This window comes from Hyaena hyaena, unplaced genomic scaffold, assembly GCF_003009895.1.
Source record: "Hyaena hyaena isolate Hyena2069 unplaced genomic scaffold, ASM300989v1 scaffold_1537, whole genome shotgun sequence".
Taxonomy (NCBI): domain Eukaryota; kingdom Metazoa; phylum Chordata; class Mammalia; order Carnivora; family Hyaenidae; genus Hyaena; species Hyaena hyaena.
In genome coordinates, this window is record NW_024082156.1 from 164,040 (window position 1) to 183,134 (window position 19,095).

The following is a 19,095-nucleotide window of genomic DNA, read 5'->3' on the forward strand; positions in this document are numbered from 1 at the left end:
AGAGAGAGAGGGAGACACAGAATCCGAAGCAGCTCCAGGCTCTGAGCTGTCAGCACAGAGCCCGACGCGGGGCTCAAACTCACGAACGTGAGATCATGACCTGAGCTGAAGTCAAATGCTTAACCAACTGGGCCAGCCAGTTAGATTTAGGTGGTTTGTTACACATCTAACTCACAGTCTGTCTCTCTTTCTCAAAGTGATATTTTTTAAAAACTTATTTTTTCAATGTTAAAAATGTTAACATTTTAAAATGCTAACCTTATTAAGTTTAAAGATGAGAAATAGCCTATACGTGTAGAGATCCAGCAGCAATAATATCACTTGGGAATTTGTTAGAATTGTACCCAGGACTCAGTGTCTGGGTAGCTCAACTGGTTGACCATCTTTCTGACTCTTGACTTTGACTCAGGTCACACGGTCTTGGGATCAAGCCCATGTCAGGGTCCATGATGAGCATGAAGCCTACTTGAGATTCTCTCTCTCTGCCCCTCTCCCCTGCTTGAGAAGGAAGGAGAGGACTGAAAAAGAAAGAAAGAAAGAAAGAAAGAGAGAAAGAGAGAGAGAGAGAGAGAGAGAGAAACAGGGAGGGAAGGAGGAAGGAATGTATCCAGTCCTCAACTGACCTAATTAGATGGAAACTCGGGGCGGGAATCTCAGCGATCTATTTTAATAAGTTGTTTAATAAGTCACAGGTGACTGTGATGGACGCACAAGTCAGAGAAACTATTTAAAGGGAAATCTGGTACAATAACCCCACTAAGGCCATTATGCAGTCTATTCCTACCTCTGATGAAGTAGCTGATCCAAACGATGTTAAGGGCTTATTCCACGCACTGACGGAAGGTGGCTGTGGTGGACTAATGGGACCTACTAAAGAGAAGAAGTCATGGGAAATGATATCATTAAAATTTAGAGATCAATAATCCCTAATCTATTTTACCTTTTCTTTTAATGGCAGCATGGCAATAAAACAATGACTTTCACAATACACTTAGAGATTATTGTAGACCAAAATAAATAGATGTCCCCTCAAACATAGTGTATTTTTTTAATCAACGCAAAATTGTGTCCATAAAATATGGCTGTTAAAAAGTAGAGCACATTTGTTATTTCAAGAAAGGAAGCGAAAAGAAAAAATGACTATTACTGCTTCTTACTAAGAAAACAAGGGTGGCTAGGAGAATATACCAAGTATATGAATGAGATGAAAAACAAACCCCAACATTCTCCTGCCATACCCCACCCGTCACTTCTCTGTTGAACTTACATTTCTTTGAGATGTCATTCAGCACAGCTGGAGGTGCCACCTTGTTATCCCATAATTCAGTTGTAAGTGTGCCATGTGACTGTGAGGTCTGGATGGATTTTCCTGCGGCTACGTAATCTGTGCCATTAGGCGTCTGAGCTGAAGGTAGTCTAATTGAAGGTGGTGGCTGTTTTGAAGATTGCGTCGTAGTTTGTAGTGGACTCTGGACTGGTTTGTGAGTCTGGCCCTGAGTCTGGGCTGGTGCAGTGGGGGGTGGAGCAGGGATTGGGACGAGGGCTGGGGCTGAAGCTGGGGCAGGGACTAGGGCTGGGGCTGAGGGTGGGGCTGGAATAGAGGCTGGGGCTGCTGGGGCTGAGGCAGGGGCAATTGGGGCTGAGGTGGCTGGGGCTGGAGTTGATGCCGAAGCTGGGGCTAGGGGGGAGGCAAGGATGGGAATGGAGGCTGAGGCGAGGATGGGGACAGAGGCTGGTGCTGGAGCTGAGGCTGACGCGAGGATGGGGGTTGGAGCTGGAGCCACAGAAGAGACAGTAGCTGTGGCTGAGGTGGAGGGTGGGACGGGAGCTGAGGCTGAGGTTGGGAGAGGAGCTGAGGCTGCAGTTAGGCCTGGAGCTGGTGCTGAGGCTGGAGGTGGGGCTGAGATTGAGGCTGGGCCTGGAGCCAAGGCTGGAGCTGGAGCTGGAGACTGGGCTTGCTGGGGCCCTGTAGCCTGTTTTTTGGCAAATCTTGGAGGAAGCTTAGAAGTCTGACTTCTTCCTTTCTCATTTGTATTCTTTTTGTTCCAGACCTTTAAACATTGGTAAGAAGGATTTTTGTCAATAATATAGCTGAAGAAAGTAACAGTTCATGAATATAATCTCTAACAAGATCTATTAATTTAGCTCCTTAGCTTTTCAAAATAGGCATTTGATAGAGCAAAAATATCAAAGCTGCTATGACAAATTATGAAAAGCCAAGAAGTTACAGGGGACAAAGACAAATACGTATTATACATTCTTGATATATAGTTTTATAACCTCTCTTCCACAATTCTAAAATTCAAAAAATTAAGGAATTTTTTCAGTGAATTCCATTGGCAGCAAAACCTGACCTGATCCAGGGCACCTGGGTGCCTCAGGTCATGATCTCACAATTCGAGAGACTGAGCTCCACGTCAGGCTCTGTGCTGACAGCTCAGAGCCTGGAGCCTGCTTTGGATTCTGTGTCTCCTCCCTGGACCCCCACCGCTGCCGCCCCTGCTCCTCCACTGCTTGTGTGTTCTCTCTCTCTAAAATAAATAAATAAAACTTTAAAAAATATATGTGACCTGATCTAACAAAAAGCTGCTTACCGACTTCACTCAACTCATGTTTGCCACAGAAAAATTAATCTGTGGGTGTTGCTGGGCTGTTATGCTATATAGTATACCATTTTAATCTTCCAATATAAATGGATAGATAAATGAATGAATGACTTCTGAAAATGTCTAGTCTCAAGGGTTATATTCGACTGAACTCAGTATTATCATTCACACAAGATTTTTACAGTGTTTCTTATTTTGAGACTTCTCATCTGTTAGAGCTTGTTTTTACTATGATCTATGTATTTTATTTATTTTTATCCTGTGTCAGCATTTAGCAAAATTGGTGTCTGGGTTGATTTAAACAGGGTAACTTACCTTGATTCTTCATACTGTGTGTTTAAATGAACTGGTTTTGATTATAATCAAATCTCTTACAGGTCAAGAATTTGTAACTTGTGTCATGGCAGTTGTGTTCATCAGATTCCCTAGATAATTTAAAATTAACTAACTCTGCCATGAAGTAAAATGGGACGAATAAGATGACCAGTACTGGAACACAAAACATTCTTGAATTAAAGTAAAGATGGTCTACTCTAAGGCAAATAGTGAGCTACAGTGATTACCTTCTATTTCAAATTCACCTCACTTAGGGTTAAAAACAATTTAAAGTTGTGACTATCAAAGCCATTTAGAACACGTGAATAAATGCAGTCTTGACATTATAGGTAGATAGAAATCTTAAGTATCTGCTAATATATTTTGGGCAAAAATCTAGTAACTAGTAACAAACTGAAACACTAAACCTGTATGATTTGTTCTTCCTTCTTTCGACGCTCCTCATCCTGTAAACGTTTTTGTTGTTTTTTGGAAACCACTTCAGTAAAACCGTCATCATTCAAATTTGACTGGGGGTCTTCAACTACTGTTACTTCAGGATGGTCGTCAATTATAACGACACCTACGGGTATGGAAAAAGATTTAAAATGGTATTTTCTTTTTTCGGTTGAAAAGAAACAGAAATGTTCAGTCCAATAGTGATGAAAGAAAGGCAGGCAGGCAAGAAAGGAAAGGCAAAAATCTAGTTCTGATAATTCACAGTATAACCCAATTCCGAAACCATAAGGTAGCCATTTATTACTAATATTTGAAGAGACATAATGGATACATGATTTCATATAAACAAGGGTAAAAAGTTTTTGACTTTCTGAAGTGTCTGAATGATATGCATCCTTTTTTCCCCCAGCAAGATTGTGGTGATGTCTTCTAAAACACTCAGTATAACCTCAGTCAAATCACTTAACCTCTACTTCTCCCAGGATCCAAACTGCATTGCGCTATGGAGATCTGCATGGCACTTTACTTTACTTGCATCTAACCATTCTAAGGTGGCTATTACTATTGTTTCCCTTTTGCAAAAGATGAAATAAATCTTGAGAAACTGATATGTTATAGGTGAGCTGGTGAATAGCTAAGCTGGTCTTATTTATGCAGACCACTGTCTACAATGTGTAGTTGTTAAAAAAAATATATGTGAAAGTTCTACATGTATGTAAAGTAGCACAGATGTACATAAGGGATAATAACCTCACAGATTAATAATTCAAGATGTTATTTTCAACTCACTGTGAAACTAACAATTATCTGGGCTATCTTATTAACCTATACATCCTAGTAAGTGTAAGAAATCTAGATCTCTTAAGTGTATTTATTATTTTAGAGAGAAAGTGCAAGAGTGGGGGAGAGGGACAGAGAAAAAGAGAGGAAGAGAGAGAATCTCAAACAGGATCCAATGTGGGGCTCAATTCTATGACCTTGAAATCATGACCTGAGCCAAAATCAAGAGTTGGACACTCAACTGACTGAGCCAGCCAGGGACCCCAAGATCCCTTAAGTTGAATATTTAAAAGAAAACATAAAATAGGTCGGGCAATGCAACTTGTGGTTGCAGGTATGTTTCTAAAATAAATATAAGAAAAAGGGGCACCTGGGTGGCTTAGTCGGTTAAGCGTCCGACTTTCGCTTAGGTCATGATCTCGCGGTTCGTGGGTTCGAGCCCCGCGTCGGGCTCTGTGCTGACTGCCAGCTCAGAGCCTGGAGCCTGTTTCAGTCTGTGACTCCCTCTCTCTCTGACCCTCCCCTGCTCATGCTGTCTCTGTCTCTCTCTCTCTCCTAGAAATAAATAAAACATTTAAAAAAAAATAAAATAAATAAATAAATATAAGAAAAGGAGAAGAGGCTGGGAAGCCTGCATCTCTCAGTAGGTTACGCATCCAACTTCATCTTAAGTCATGATCTCACAGTTCATGAGTTCCAGCCCCATCTCGGGCTGGCTGCTATAAGCCTGGAATCCACTTTGGATCTTCTGCCACTGCATCCCACTACTCCCCTGCTCATGTTTGCTCTCGTTCTCTCTCTCAAAAATAAACATTAAAAAAGGGTGAGACAATTCAAGTAAGTTATTTTAATTTTGTAAATAATATATGTTTTAACTTGGGAACGAGAAATAAAAATATATATTTGCTTGGGAATGATACATCTACAACTCAGAATGGAGACAGCCTCTGAGGGAAGGCAAGAGGGTATCATCAGGTAGTGGTTTGTAGGGAATCCACTTAAAAACAATTCTCTTTAAAGGCCTAAAAATTTCCACTTATGTAAACAGTGACAGGAAAACCAGACATAAATACTAAGACTGGCTTCCACTCTTTAATACCTATTGCTGTTCTTGTTTTCCTTTTTAAAAAATTTTACATAATCTCAGGGGCACCTGGGTGGCTTAGTTGGTTAAGCGTGTGGCTGACTCTTGATTTCAGCTTAGGTCATGATCTCATGGTTTGTGAGTTCAAGCTGTGTGCGGACAGCTCAGAGACTGGAGTGTGCTTTAGATTCTGTCTTTCCCTTTCTTTCTGCCCCTCTCCTGCACATGCTTGTTCTCTCTCTCAAAAAACAAACAAAAACAATAATAACTTAAAAAATAATAAAATAATTTAAGTAATCTCTATACCCAACGTTTGGTTCAAACCCACAACACCAAGATCAAGAGTTGCACTCTCCACTGACTGAGCCAGACAGGCGCCCCATGTTATTCTGCATTTCTAACAAAAGCTTGATTGGTTCTAATTTATCTATGATACTTTTACTACATGCGTTTAAGTCCTTTACGAGACTTTTTTTTTTTTTTTAATGTTTTATTCATTTCTGAGAGAGAGAGGGAGAGACAGCGTGAGCAGGGGAGGGTCAGAGAGAGAGGGAGACACAGAATCTGAAGCAGGCTCCAGGCTCTGAGCGAGCTGTCAGCACAGAGCCAGGCACAGGGCTTGAACCCACAAACTGTGAGATCATGACCTGAGCCGAAGTCAGACGCTCAAATGACTGAGCCACTTGGGCACCCCAGAAGACTAACTCTAAAATGGAGCAAACGTGTCATTGGATGCCATTAAATTCATATCAGTCTCCCACTTAGACTACAGTGTGTGTCTGTGTGTGTCTGTGTGTGTGTATGTAAAGCTTTTCTCTATAGCCATGCCATCACCCATTACTTTAATTTTCTTGCCAAAGACCTTTTTTTAAGAACCTGTTGAAGAGCTTATTTGCCCAACTACATGCAACATTTATAGAAATTTGAACAATACTTTGTTTCCAACACTCTGTTCTTACTTGGTGCTTCGTAACATTTTGGGGTAAAGAGAAATAACTTAAATGTTATTAGGAAAACACGCAATTAAGTCTATTTCTTACCTATGTGAAACCTAAAATGGTATTCTAGAACAGTAATTCTCAAACATTAGCACACATGAGAATCACCAGGAGAACTTGTTAAAACACACAGTATGCTTCAAGAGTCTCTGATTCAGTACATCTGAGGTAGATTTTGTACTTCCCACAAATTTCTGGAGACCACACATTGAGAACTATTGGTCTAGAAATAATAATGCCAAGGGCCTAGACCCAAAGAGTTTTATAGGTTTAAGTGACCATTAAATAGATGAGAGTTTTAGTCTTTATTTTTAATACTGGAATAACAGTACCTAACCTAACTTTCCCATTATTACTATCTGGTCTTAGTAGATCTCAATTTTTACAAATACTCCCAGTTTAAGTCGCATCTGAATGAATGGCAAACAGGGTATTTTTACATGTGTAAGTGCCTACTCACAGATGTTCCTTAACTTCCTTACAAATATTTTCTTATTGCTTGTGTTATCCTTCACATGTGATATCCTCTTACTTCATGGCTTTCTCAAAGTATTTAGTAACACTGCCTTCCATCCTATTATTTATTCTGTATTTACCATATCTTAGAAGCCAAATTTACCAAGGTCATAAAGTCACTGAGGTTTTAACATTTGTCTTTTAAGATAAAGCATATGTAACAGACATAATTAAGCGTCTTTGTTTAGTTTTCTATGTTTTCTTATACCTGTTAGGCAAGGTAGAGTGGTTAGTCTCCCCATTAACCTTTTTTATGAACAGTCAAACCCTACGGACTATCTTTAACAAGTATTCAAGACTGTGCTAAAGGCAGGTGTTATTTTAGTTCATTATATCAGTTAGTGATTCATAATCAGCCTATATCTCAACCCTGTAGGCCCAATTTTTGCTTCTTTAATTATAGTATCTACTTAAATGTAGCAGATGATACACAAATAAAAGGAACCTAAGACATACTTGCATAATTGTTGAGATCAAACTGTGACAGTGCATCTACTTTCTCTTTGGGTTTTTTAGGGCCTGATTTGGGGTCTTCTCTCTTCTTCCCTGTCGAATCTTTGGGGTTCTTCTGTCCTGTACCATTTGGTGTTCCTTCCTGGTGGTGCACGGAGCTGCCGTTCACAGGATCAACAACAGTTGTGCCCGCAGACTGGTCATCAAATGGCCTATAAAACAATGATTTGAGTTACTACCGCCACATAACTGAACAAATGAGAAATGATTGCTGGCAGTTTCTAAGTTTAACCTAAGAAGGAACAGTGGGATAGAAGACTCTAACTCTAAAACCAATAAGCCTTAGTGACTTTCCTTGAGTACAACTTCACTAAAACTGAGCTTCCCAATAAAGGAGATGGACTAGCTCCCAAGAGTTCTTTCTAGGAATTAAATTCTAGAATTCCAACTGTGCCCTGAAGATTCTTACTGGGTCTGTCTATCATGGTATATATAAGCCAATCAACACTGTTTATAGCAGAAAATTTGCGATACAAGCTAGTCCAAAATATTCACTACTATATATTCTCCACAAGAGGGCAGCATATGAAAATTTTAAAAAGCACTGTTTACACATATTTTTTAAAGTTCAGATTTATACATTAAAATGAATATATTAAAAGCCACTTTTAAAAAAAAACACCACTTTTAATTTAGAAATAGTTCACAAACCAATGTATTTCTATAGTTTTTCTTCCCTATCAAATTTTATTCCTGGATTCATTTAATTTATGAAAATACAAAGAAAATGGGTTTACTAACTAATTTTCATCATAGCCATTGGTACCACTTGAGATAAAAGCTTACCAAGTGATTGACACAAAGCATGACCTCAAATATTAGAATAAAATCATTTCTTCTAAATGAGACACATTCAACATATTGAATTTAACTACAACCAATAACTGCTATTTCTGCAGATTCAAAGTTGTTACTGTCAACATGGCACAAAAGTCTTGCTAAATGGTTGAGATCCACATTACACAAAAACCAGATCAAGAGTTCCCCTGAGTATTATTACTTACAACTAACAGTTCGGTTATAGTCAGTAACTAAACTGTAATGATATATGTTATCCTAATTCTTTTGATGTTTTAAATGGAGGTTCAAATTCTGTGTTAAGAAGGTACTCAGGAAACATATTCAGTCATATTATTTCCTTAAAATATTTTCTAAGTTATCAGAAAGCAAAAATATTTTCATTGATGGGTACAATAATCTGAAATGCTAAGTATATTGAAACTAACCAATGTAAATGAATGTAATATTATCTGAATAAATTTCTTACCAGCTCAGGCTGCAAACCTGGGAATTTGGTCAAAAACCAGGGCACAGCATAATAATAGGAGGTACTATATACCAGATATGTTATGCGGTTCACAAACTTCATGTCTAGAATGTTCACCAATGTTTCTAAGTACTATTATTACTTTCTCCCCATTTTAGTAATAAGGAAGCATAGTTGTATACAGGAAGTATCAAAACCTATGTTTAAAACTAGGCAAATAAATGAAATTAATCACTCAATCAATCAAGGTAGGCATGCTGCCACTGTAATTTTTCCTAATATTAAATAAATCGATAATTTACTATAAGCTTTTTAACATTTAATACATCATACCAAACTCAGCACAGTTTAAGAAAACTGCTTTAACATAAATCCAATTGTATTTGTTATTTGCGGTCTTGGTGATGGGGTAGGACTTGCTTTCTAGGCCTCTATCCAGCTGGATTATTTATTGTAGGTTTGCAACTTGAGAGGAAAATGTAATTTATTCTGAAGGCTCAACATTCACTTCCTAGCAACCGAGCAATAAAGCATATGGTTAAAATGTATTCATTTAAATCCCAGAAGACACCTATAAGCACCCAAATTTTGCAAAGAAAACCCAAAGAAAGAAAAGAGGGCTGCTCATCATCAAGAAGACTTACCAAAAGGAAGACACTGTACAGGTCCTTCTCTAAGTGTGCAGATTCTCCCAAAGCTACAAAGGCCTAAGAGGGCTCTTCTGGAAAATACAACTTAGGAGGCAAAGACTGCTAAGACCCATAAACCTCTCTGGCTCAAGCACCCTTACACTTTGAGAACAGACCAAAAAATGTGGGGGAGAACAATGTCTGGGTCCTCTATCTAGACTGGCTCCTTTGCTCAGTTCAATGATCAGCTTCTTTAAAGGTACAAAAGTAATTACACTGAAACCAGAGTACTCACCCTCGCTTCCCACTTTTGGATGGTGGGCCACTTCTTCTTTCGTTTCTAGGACCTGAGAAATTCCTTCCGGATTTGGGTGGACCACTGTTGCCGCGCCGATTCTGGCGATCTACACCAGGTCTCTGGCTAGAAAAACTTCTCTTTGCTATTTCCCTTTTTGGAGGTAAAGCATTCTCTCCAGCCTTTACAACTGCTTGTGCATTCAAATCAGCATTTTTTTTTTCATCTCTCTCACGCCTCTCATTGAAATCACTGCTTTCAGAAGCTGTTTCCCATTCTTCATTTGCCTGATCTGAAGAGTTCTGGTTAGATAAGTCTGGTGTCTTGTTCCCAGATATCTCCCCAGCAGGATTAACTGGTTCTTGAACCATATTATTAACTGCACCATTTGTGGTCACTGCCACTTCATTGGTTTTTGAAGCAGCCTCCCGCTCTCTGAGACGTCTAAATCTAGGCGGCTTATCTTGTCTTGGTGGTCGGGTAGGACGTTGTCTTCGGGGCCTCTCTCTAGCTGGGTCAAATTTTCGCTCAAATTTTGGAGGTCGTTTATCTGCTGGTATAGGAAGAAACTGTTCATGCCTTCTTGGTGGCTCTTCATCATCTGGCTTTGGAACTTCTACCTGCCTGGGGTTCCACTGATTGTCCCGATAGACAGGTCTTCGGATGGTGGAAGGGCGTGATGGCCGACCTGCAGGATCCCTTCCGCCGCGTCGGAATGTTCCCCCTCTGCCTCGCCGTGTGGGCTCTCCTTTAGGAAGGAAGCCTGGTTTAGATTTATCATCATCCCTCATGTAAGGTTTTTCTAGAGGTCTATTATCTACTCGGATGTGATTTTCAGGCTTGAAAGACAACTGAGGCTTCATCAGCTTTTTGTTTTCAGACCGCTCCTCTCTTTTGGGAAATTTACCTTTGTTTAAACTATCCTTGTCACTTGCACTTTCATGAATTTCACTGTCTGTGTCAGTCTCTGAACCTCGCTGTCGTCTCCTTTTGGGAACGACTTCAAAATCAGAGCTCTCACTCCGTGTTTCACTTTCTTCTCGCTGTCTGAGAGGTCCTGAGGGCGCATGCTCTGTCCGTGACTTACTGTCTCTGTATTGAGGATAATCTCGAGTGTGCCCTCTCCCACCCCGGCCACGCCCTCCATAAGAACCTCTATAGCTCCGGCCTCTGGAATAGTATTCACCTCGGCCTCGACCTCTATATCCTTGATCTGGAAACCAATCTCTATCTCTAGCTTCTTTCCAATAGGTCCTAGGGGGTAAAGTGGATTCTTTTTTAACTGCTGGTCTTGAATCTGGTCGAGGCCTCTCTACAACAAGGTCCTTGCTACCAACTTTCTCAGGTTGTTTTTCTTCTTTGACTGTTGGTGCTGTGACTGTTTGTTGGTTTACAGTTTTAGCCACGGGCTCTTCCTCAACACTACTTATAGGTTCTGAGGGCTTCTCAGCGTCTTGAGGTGGCTTTTGAACCAAAGGTAAAGTTTCTGCTGAAAGAAATTTCTCTGGTTCTGGTTGAGGTGGTGGTGGAACGGACTGTGGCTGAGTTGGCGCTGCAGGCGGTGGGACTGAAGGGACAGGATCTTTCTTTTCGGTCTTCTCGGGTTTTACAAGTTTCTCAGGGACCTTTTCACTCTTTTCCCCTTCTTTCTCCTTCCGCTGCTCTCGTTCTTCTTTCATATCTCTAAGTATAGGTTTTTTAATAGGACCCGATCTTCTCACAGGCCTATCACCACCTTCTTCTCTTCTGTTGGAGCTTGGCCGTGGGCCCCAACGAGTTTCTGACTTAGGTTTATACAGCTTTTCAGGTTTTGGTCCTTCAGAAGATCGGATAAAGCCATCCTTCTTTGGTTTTTCCTCAGTCCTTTCTGTTGGTTCCTTTGAATCAATGCATCTGCTGGTTACTTTAGGAATGCTTGCGGATGGCTCATTTCTTTGCTCCTCTGATTTTGGAGTATGGTTAGATCCATGGGAAACACTTCTTTTCCGAGCAGGCTGACTTTCTCCAGCTGAAATGCGCTCTTCTTGAGGTGTGGATACAGGTTTGTGATCAGGAACATCAAAACAAGCAGACTGATTATTTGCGTCAGTATGGCGAGGTCTAATGTCTTCCACAGATCTGCTTAGAAACTTTTGTACTTCTGTCTCATTTGACTCTCTAACAAAGTCGGCTTTTGGACGAGCCTCTGACTGACTGTGTTCTACAGGATAAGCAGCAGTAATCTGTTCCTGTTCCAGTGGGGCTTCAGGCCTAAAATAGTGAGAATTCAGAGGCATGGCTATCAACAGAAAAACTCTTTCCCATAATTGTACAGCAAAATAATCCCTCTAATTATAAAATGTAAATGAGGGGTGCCTGGGTGGCTCAGTCAGTTAAGTGTCCCACTCTTGGATTTGGTTCAGGCCATGATCTCACGGTTCGTGAGATCGGGCCTGAAGTCGGAATCTTGCTAACAACATAGAACGTGCTTGGGATTCTGTCTCTCCCTTTCTGCCTCTCCCTTACTTGTGCATATGCAAGCTCTGTCTCAAATAAATAAACTTAAAAAAAAAAAAAAAAAAGTAAATGCATCCAAATCATAAAAATCATTTTTAAAAAAATCTTAATCTGTTTCCTTAAAAAGTTTAGTGCAAAAAAAAAAAAGTTTAGTGTAGCATTATTCATAACAGCCAAGAGGTGGAAACAATCTTAAATGTCCACTGACAGACAAATGGATTAAGAAAAATGTGGTATAGGGGTGCTTGGATAGCTCAGTCAGTTGAACATCTAACTCTTGATCTCAGCTCAGGTCTTGATCTCAGTGTCATGAGCTCAAGCCCCGCGAAAAGAAAATGTGGTATATACACTTACTTACAATGGGATTCTGTGCTACCAATTGGATGAGAACATTATGCTAAGTGAAAAAAATCAATCACAGGACAAACATTGAAGGATTCCACTTATGAGTATATAATATAATCAAACTCATCGATTCAGAAAGTAGAATGGTGATTGCCAGGGCCTGAGAGGAAATAAGAAAATTAGTTGCTACTAAGTGGCTATAAAGTTTCAGTCTTCAAGATACAGAAGTTCTACAAATGCACTGTAACACATTGTACCTATAGTTAATACTGTACAAACACTTAAAATTCCTTTGAGGAGAGATACCACCTTATGCTTTTTTTTCCCCCCTCAATTAAAAACAAAAGAACTTCATTCCTTAAGAAAAAAGTTTAGGCCATCCTCATGTGAATTATTTGTTTATTTTAATGTTTATTCATTTTTGAGAGAGAAAGAGACAGAGGAGAGACAGAGAGAGAGAGAGAGAGAGAGAGAGAGGGCAAGCAGGGGATGGGCAGTGTGGGAGAGGGGCACAGAGGGTCCAGAGCAGGCTCCGAACTGACAGTAGAAAGCCCAATGCAGGGCCAAACTCACAAACTGTGACATAATTTGAACTGAAGTTGGGACGCTTAATTGACAGACATCCAGGTGCCCCATGCTGATGTGAATTCCCCCAAGACTAATAATTTCCACTTATAATCAAAGACTATATCAGAGTAGGTCTATCTTCCCCCGATTAAACAGAATTATAAAGCATCACAAAATATACTCTCTTAAAAGGGCAGAAGTTCTAAGTTTATAGTTATAAATGATTATAGATCACCAATTGTCCGTTACTTCAAAGTATCTTTGTGTTTATTTTTTAGGTAGGCTCCATGCCTGGCATGGAGCACAGCGTAAGACTTGAACTCATGACCGTGAGATCAAAACCTTAGGTGAGATCAAGAGCTACCAACTGAGCTACCCAGGTACCCCCCAAAGTTCCCCCAAAGTATCTTTGTAAATTAGTATTTGTGCTTCTCTTGGCATTAGAAAACCTTCATTAGATATTGATAATCAAATGTCTACCATTTCTCATTAGTGGAAAAAGTACATCAACACTTTAACTAGACTACATATCAAGTATTTAACCAACAGTAGAAACTTGCCAATTTTAACATTTGACATTCAGTATTCAATCCGGTGTACAGAACTCGGTGACAAAATGCTCTACTCAATACAGAAATGACAGAAAAAGCAAGCATGTCCAAAAAATGAAATGACATACACTAAACAGAAGAAAATCAGATTTGTGGTTCCATCCTAAACCAGAATGATCTTCAGGGACACTACATAGTTTTCATTTTACCACAATATACGATTCAGTCTGTTAATAATTTTTACAATTACCTTGCATCCTCAGGTTCTTCTGTTGCCTTGGGAGTAGTGGCCTGCTGAGGCTCAGTATGAGGATAAGGATCTGACCCCCACATCACACGAGGTTCAGAGAGGGAGATTGCATGATCTCTTGCAGATCGTGCTATATGCTCAAATGACTCAGAACTGCTAGGTGATCCTTCCATCTGCTCTCTTCTCATTAACGGCTTGGGAGGAATCATTCCTGTACAAAAGGTCCAAAAAAAGATGGGAAAAGCAATCACTATACACACAGAATCTGGATTATTAATTACTGTTTGGAACTCTCTATACTTGAGCTACAAAAATACATTTTGCCAAGTTAAAGTGATAAACTCAAGAAATGATAAGTGAAAATTATACAAGTTTTCTGTGAATGAGATTTTTATTGTTGCTATTAAATAGATTTAAGAACTGAGGAAGTGAAACAAAACCACGATAGCAGATAAAAGTCCAGTGTTAGGTGGAGAAAATGGAAAAGCTGGACTAAAGGATATACAAAATTCAAATTCTTAAACACTTAAAAGAATGAAAACAATTAGCAAATAACAGAAAGTGTCATTTTAAGAGTCAAAAACATTTTAAAATAATATTTACAACACTGAAAATAACTTGTGTTTTGGTCTTATCAGACCGCTCATAAAGTATGTCTTTTACTCCTCCATGCGCAGTTATAGAGATTTTGATTAAAACTCTAAGCACCCTATTATAAGTTCTTACCACACTGTACCTCTTAAAGGACTTGAGAGTGAAAAGGGAGGAAGATGAAAGCCTTTGATCTTGCATTAACTACAAGTGGGCCATGAAACAACATCAATTTCAACTCACCAGGGTGAATGGGTGGAATATCCATGGCAGGTCTCCCTGACATCATCCGGGGGTCCATGTAGGATTGCATCATGAGCCACCTCGGATCAAAGCCCATAGAGGCCAAATGCTGAGGGTGAGGCTGCATGGGCTGGTAAAGAGGTCTGTGTGGTGGGGGAGGGACCGCACTGCTGGATGGCTGTGAAGGGACTGCCTGTGGAAGGACACCTTGCTGTTGCTGCTGCCACTGCTGCTGTTTCATCTGTTCCTGAAAAAGCAGGTCCGCACATCTTAGAGTTTTAGTTCCATGTGATAAATCAATATAATCATATCAGAAAATAGGCTTTTTTGAATCCTTCAGGGAAAAGACTTTAAAAGACTATTCAATAGTGAGAGGTGGTAACACAAAAGAACAAAGATAAGTTAGGACATACTGCCTTAAACTTAAGAAATTAATCAGTCAAAAGAAAGAAAGGAAGGAAAGAAGGAAGAAATCACTTATTAATTATACTTCAGAAATAGTTTCCTAGAAAGGAAGATGCTGTCTATAATTGACACAGGGGGGAAACGACACAGAAGTTTACAGTAATACCCATTATCAACAAACTTTTATTAAAAAGGGAAAAGATTTCAGGGAAAATTTGGTACTTTTTGTATTTTAGGTTTCATGTCAAAATACTACTCTGATTACCGAACAATAAACCTTTTCAATCACACATACATGATAAAATGTTTTTGTTATTACCTGCTGTCGCTGGAATCGAGGTGGTAAAGACTTCTGAAACTGTTTAAAATAACCAGATAATACAGCAGGCCGAGGCTGAGACCCTGATTCTGGCTCAGTTTCATGTGCCACTTGTGTGGTCTCTTTTTCACTGCGATTGATGTCTTGTCTAATGAAGACTGGATCATCCTCTGTCCAAAGAAAAGGTGAAAAATAATTACTCTCAACCATGACACTTAACAGACACATGATGTGTGCACTGGAGTAAAATACTAGATTGATATTTTAAAAAGGTTAATGAAGAAGAAAGCATCCGCTCAACACTCCAAAAAATTATTTATACTCTAATACTGGTAGGCATCAATGAAGTTAACATCAAATTAACAAAACCTTAGAGTTCCTCAAAGCTAGATTCTAAGAAAGAGATCATAGTCCAAATGCTTTACCAAGCAAATATTTGTATTTGATATTTTGTGATAATAAAACATTTCAAATACTACCTATTTTCCATTGTTTCAATAAATATCAATCCTGTCCGTATTTACCTGTGGCTCACTAGGATTTGTGTAAAAACGCAAACGGCCTAATCTCAAAACACAACAGTTTGTTTTTTGATCAATAGACTATTACCTATAAGGAAAATTAATGAATCAACCTCTGACAGTGTGATCACCAGCTATCTTCAAGCATGTAAATCATTATTCTATGTACAGTATATCATGTATGATACCAAAAAAACCCCTATATACATATTTACTAACTAAACAACAATTCTGCACTCTAGAGAAAAGCAGAGCCATATTTGTTCTAGAGAATGCCATTTGTCACAATTACAAAGCCAAGCTCATTATGAATTCTATTCTCAAAGGACCAGGGATGAAATTTAAAGGGAAGTTTATTTTGCCAATGTAAAAATCATTCTCTAAAGAATCACAAATCACATTTTTTGTTGGCATACATTCGACATTAAGTGTTGTAAAAGGGAAAATAAAATACTGGAAAAAAAAGAAAGCCAATGCTTACAAACCAAAAGGGTATATCAGGCTGATAAACCTAGCAAAAGTTAAATTGTCATCAGAGAATATATATGAATGAAAATAAAAGCACCGTTAAATAATGATTAAAAGAAACGTATAAATAACTTGTGTCAATATAGTCCCTACTGACAGTTAAAGCAATTGGATGAATACATGATTCACTGGCAGAACAGGGACTAAAATATGATTTCCTTATTTCGAATCTATACTCCTTTCTCATCATCCATTAATGAGATTCCCTAGGTTGTTCTCTTTTAGCATCCATCAATATTAAAGTATGCCAATGATGGGGCACCTAGGTGGCTCAGCTGATTAAAGTCTGACTTCAGCTCAGGTCATGATGTCACAATTCTTGAGTTCATGCCCTGCACTGGGCTCTCTGTTAGCAGAGCCTGCTTCAGATCCTCTCTCTCTCTCACTCTCTCTCTCTCTCTCACTGGGCTCTCTGTTAGCAGAGCCTGCTTCAGATCCTCTCTCTCTCTCTCTCTCTCTCTGCCCCTCCCCCACAAGTGTGTGCACACATACAGAACGTGGTCTCTCTCAAAAATAAACATTTATAAATAAATGTTGATACAAAAAAAAAAATCAACTGAACACAAAAGACAGAAAATGACAGAAAAAGATGGGCAAAAGTGGATAGAAGGTATATAAAAAGCCAATACTAAAAGGTCAGAAATAAATCCCCTCTAATCAACTTACTTTAAATGGACTGAATTGGACTCCAATCAAAAGACTGAGATTGTCAAAAATGGATAAACACACATGATCTTACTATATGTTATCTGTAAGAAACTCACTTAAGATCCAAAGATACAATGGGATTGAAAATGAAAGAATGAACAAAGATATTCCATTGAAATAGTAACCAAGACAGCAAGGTGGCTATACTAAATATCAGACAGGATCGGCTTGGAAACAAAAGTTTTACAAGACAAAGGACATTACATACAAAGGTTCAATGCAGCAAGACATAGCAATCACAAATATTTACACATATTTAATATATATGTGTGTCTAACAATAGACCATCAAAATATATTAATTAAAATACTGAAATAGTTGGGATAAATAGACTGCCCTACATTTACATTTGGAAAATCTCAATAATGCACAGAATAACCATAGAAGGTAAGTGAAGAAACCAAGGACAAAACACAATAAACCAACTAGATCTACCAGATATACAGAACACTCTTTCCAATAACACCCAACACCTTCTTCTCAAGTGCATGTAAGACATTTTCCAAGATAGACCCTATGTTAGGCCACAAATCAACTGTTCAAAGATTTAAAATGATAAATCTTATATGAAGTATTTTCTCTGACAAGGAGATGAAGTTAGAAATCAAAAAGAGAAGTCAAACGGAAAATTCACCAATCTGTGGAAATTAGACAACATACTCTTTTTAAGTAGGCTCCATGCCCAGTGTGAGGCTCAAACTCATGACCCTGAGACCAAGAAAGAGTTTCATGTTCTACTAACTGAGCCAGCCTAGCTCCCCTAAACACACTCTTAATCAACTAAGACATCAAAGAATAAATGACAATGGGAATTAGAAAACAAAACCACAACATACCAAAACTTACAGGATGCAGCAAAAGTGGTGCAAAGAGGGAATATTTAAATATATAACTGTTTACATTAAATAAGAAAGATCTCCCATCCAAAACCTACTATTACAATGTAAGGAAAGAGAATAAGAATAAAGTAAACCCAAGGCTACTAGAAGAAAGGAAATAAAGATCAAAACAGACATCCAAAACAAAGAGAACAGAGAAAGAGAAAATACAGCTAAAAAGTGGGTTCTTTGAAAGGATCAACAAAATTGATTAGCCTTTAACAGGATGTCTCAACATACTAAAATCAGAAATAGAAACTGGCACATTACTACCAATTCTACAGAAATAAAAAGGATTATGGGAGTATTATGGACAACTATATACCAAAAATAGGATAGGGTAATCAAGATAAAATGAACAAATATCGCAAAACATAAATTTTTCTATTAAGTTTTTAAATCCAAATGTGTGAATCCTCCATTTTTGTTACTTTTTTTTTTTTCCAGAATGGTTTTAGCGATACTGAGCCCCTTTGAGATTTAGGGCTTTCTAAATATAAGATTATGTCATCTGCTCACTTTACCTGCAGCCCTAGTATCACTTTACCTGCATCCCTAGTATACTAATAATGTATGATCTGAAAAGGAAATTACAAAAACAATTCCATTTACAACAGCATCAGAAAGAATTTTAAAAAATGCTTAAGAATGAAGCACGAAGGGGCGCCTGGGTGGCTTAGTCGGTTAAGCGTCCGACTTTCGCTTAGGTCATGATCTCGCGGTTTGTGGGTTCGAGCCCCGCGTCGGGCTCTGTGCTGACTGCCAGCTCAGAGCCTGGAGCCTGTTTCGGTCTGNCTCTGTGCTGACTGCCAGCTCAGAGCCTGGAGCCTGTTTCGGTCTGTGGCTCCCTCTCTCTCTGACCCTCCCCTGCTCATGCTGTCTCTCTCTCTCCTAGAAATAAATAAAACATTAAAAAAAAAAAAAAAAAGAATGAAGCACGAAAAGGAAAGATTTGCACAATGAAAACTACCAAATATTGCTGAAAAAAATTAAAGAAGACATAAATGGAAACATGTCCCATGTTCACAGACTGGAAGACTTGACATTGTTAATATTATCAATACTACCCAAAGCAACCTACAAGAGTTATGCAACCCCTCTCAAAATCTCAATGGCATTCTTTAAAGAAATAGAAACACCAATCCTAAAATTCACATGCAATCTCAGGGAACCGAAAATAGTCAAGACAATCATGAGGGGAAAAAAGTAACAAAGATGGATGACTCACACA

At 38.9% G+C, this 19,095-nt stretch overlaps 1 protein-coding gene across 4 annotated transcripts in view; it reads right to left on the reverse strand.

Annotated features, from left to right (window-relative positions):
• The window catches only part of PRRC2C (proline rich coiled-coil 2C), a 95,741-nt gene that overhangs the window by 29,590 nt on the left and 47,056 nt on the right, over positions 1–19,095 (reverse strand). For all 4 annotated transcript variants that reach the window (XM_039224033.1, XM_039224031.1, XM_039224032.1 and 1 more), the window contains exons 13-20: positions 15,230–15,399; positions 14,506–14,752; positions 13,672–13,882; positions 9,463–11,712; positions 7,215–7,423; positions 3,350–3,504; positions 1,268–2,051; positions 785–870 (exon numbers count right to left, since the gene is read on the reverse strand). In XM_039224033.1, the coding sequence (XP_039079964.1) occupies positions 785–870; positions 1,268–2,051; positions 3,350–3,504; positions 7,215–7,423; positions 9,463–11,712; positions 13,672–13,882; positions 14,506–14,752; positions 15,230–15,399 (4,112 nt within the window). The remainder of the gene's footprint in view (positions 1–784; positions 871–1,267; positions 2,052–3,349; positions 3,505–7,214; positions 7,424–9,462; positions 11,713–13,671; positions 13,883–14,505; positions 14,753–15,229; positions 15,400–19,095) is intronic.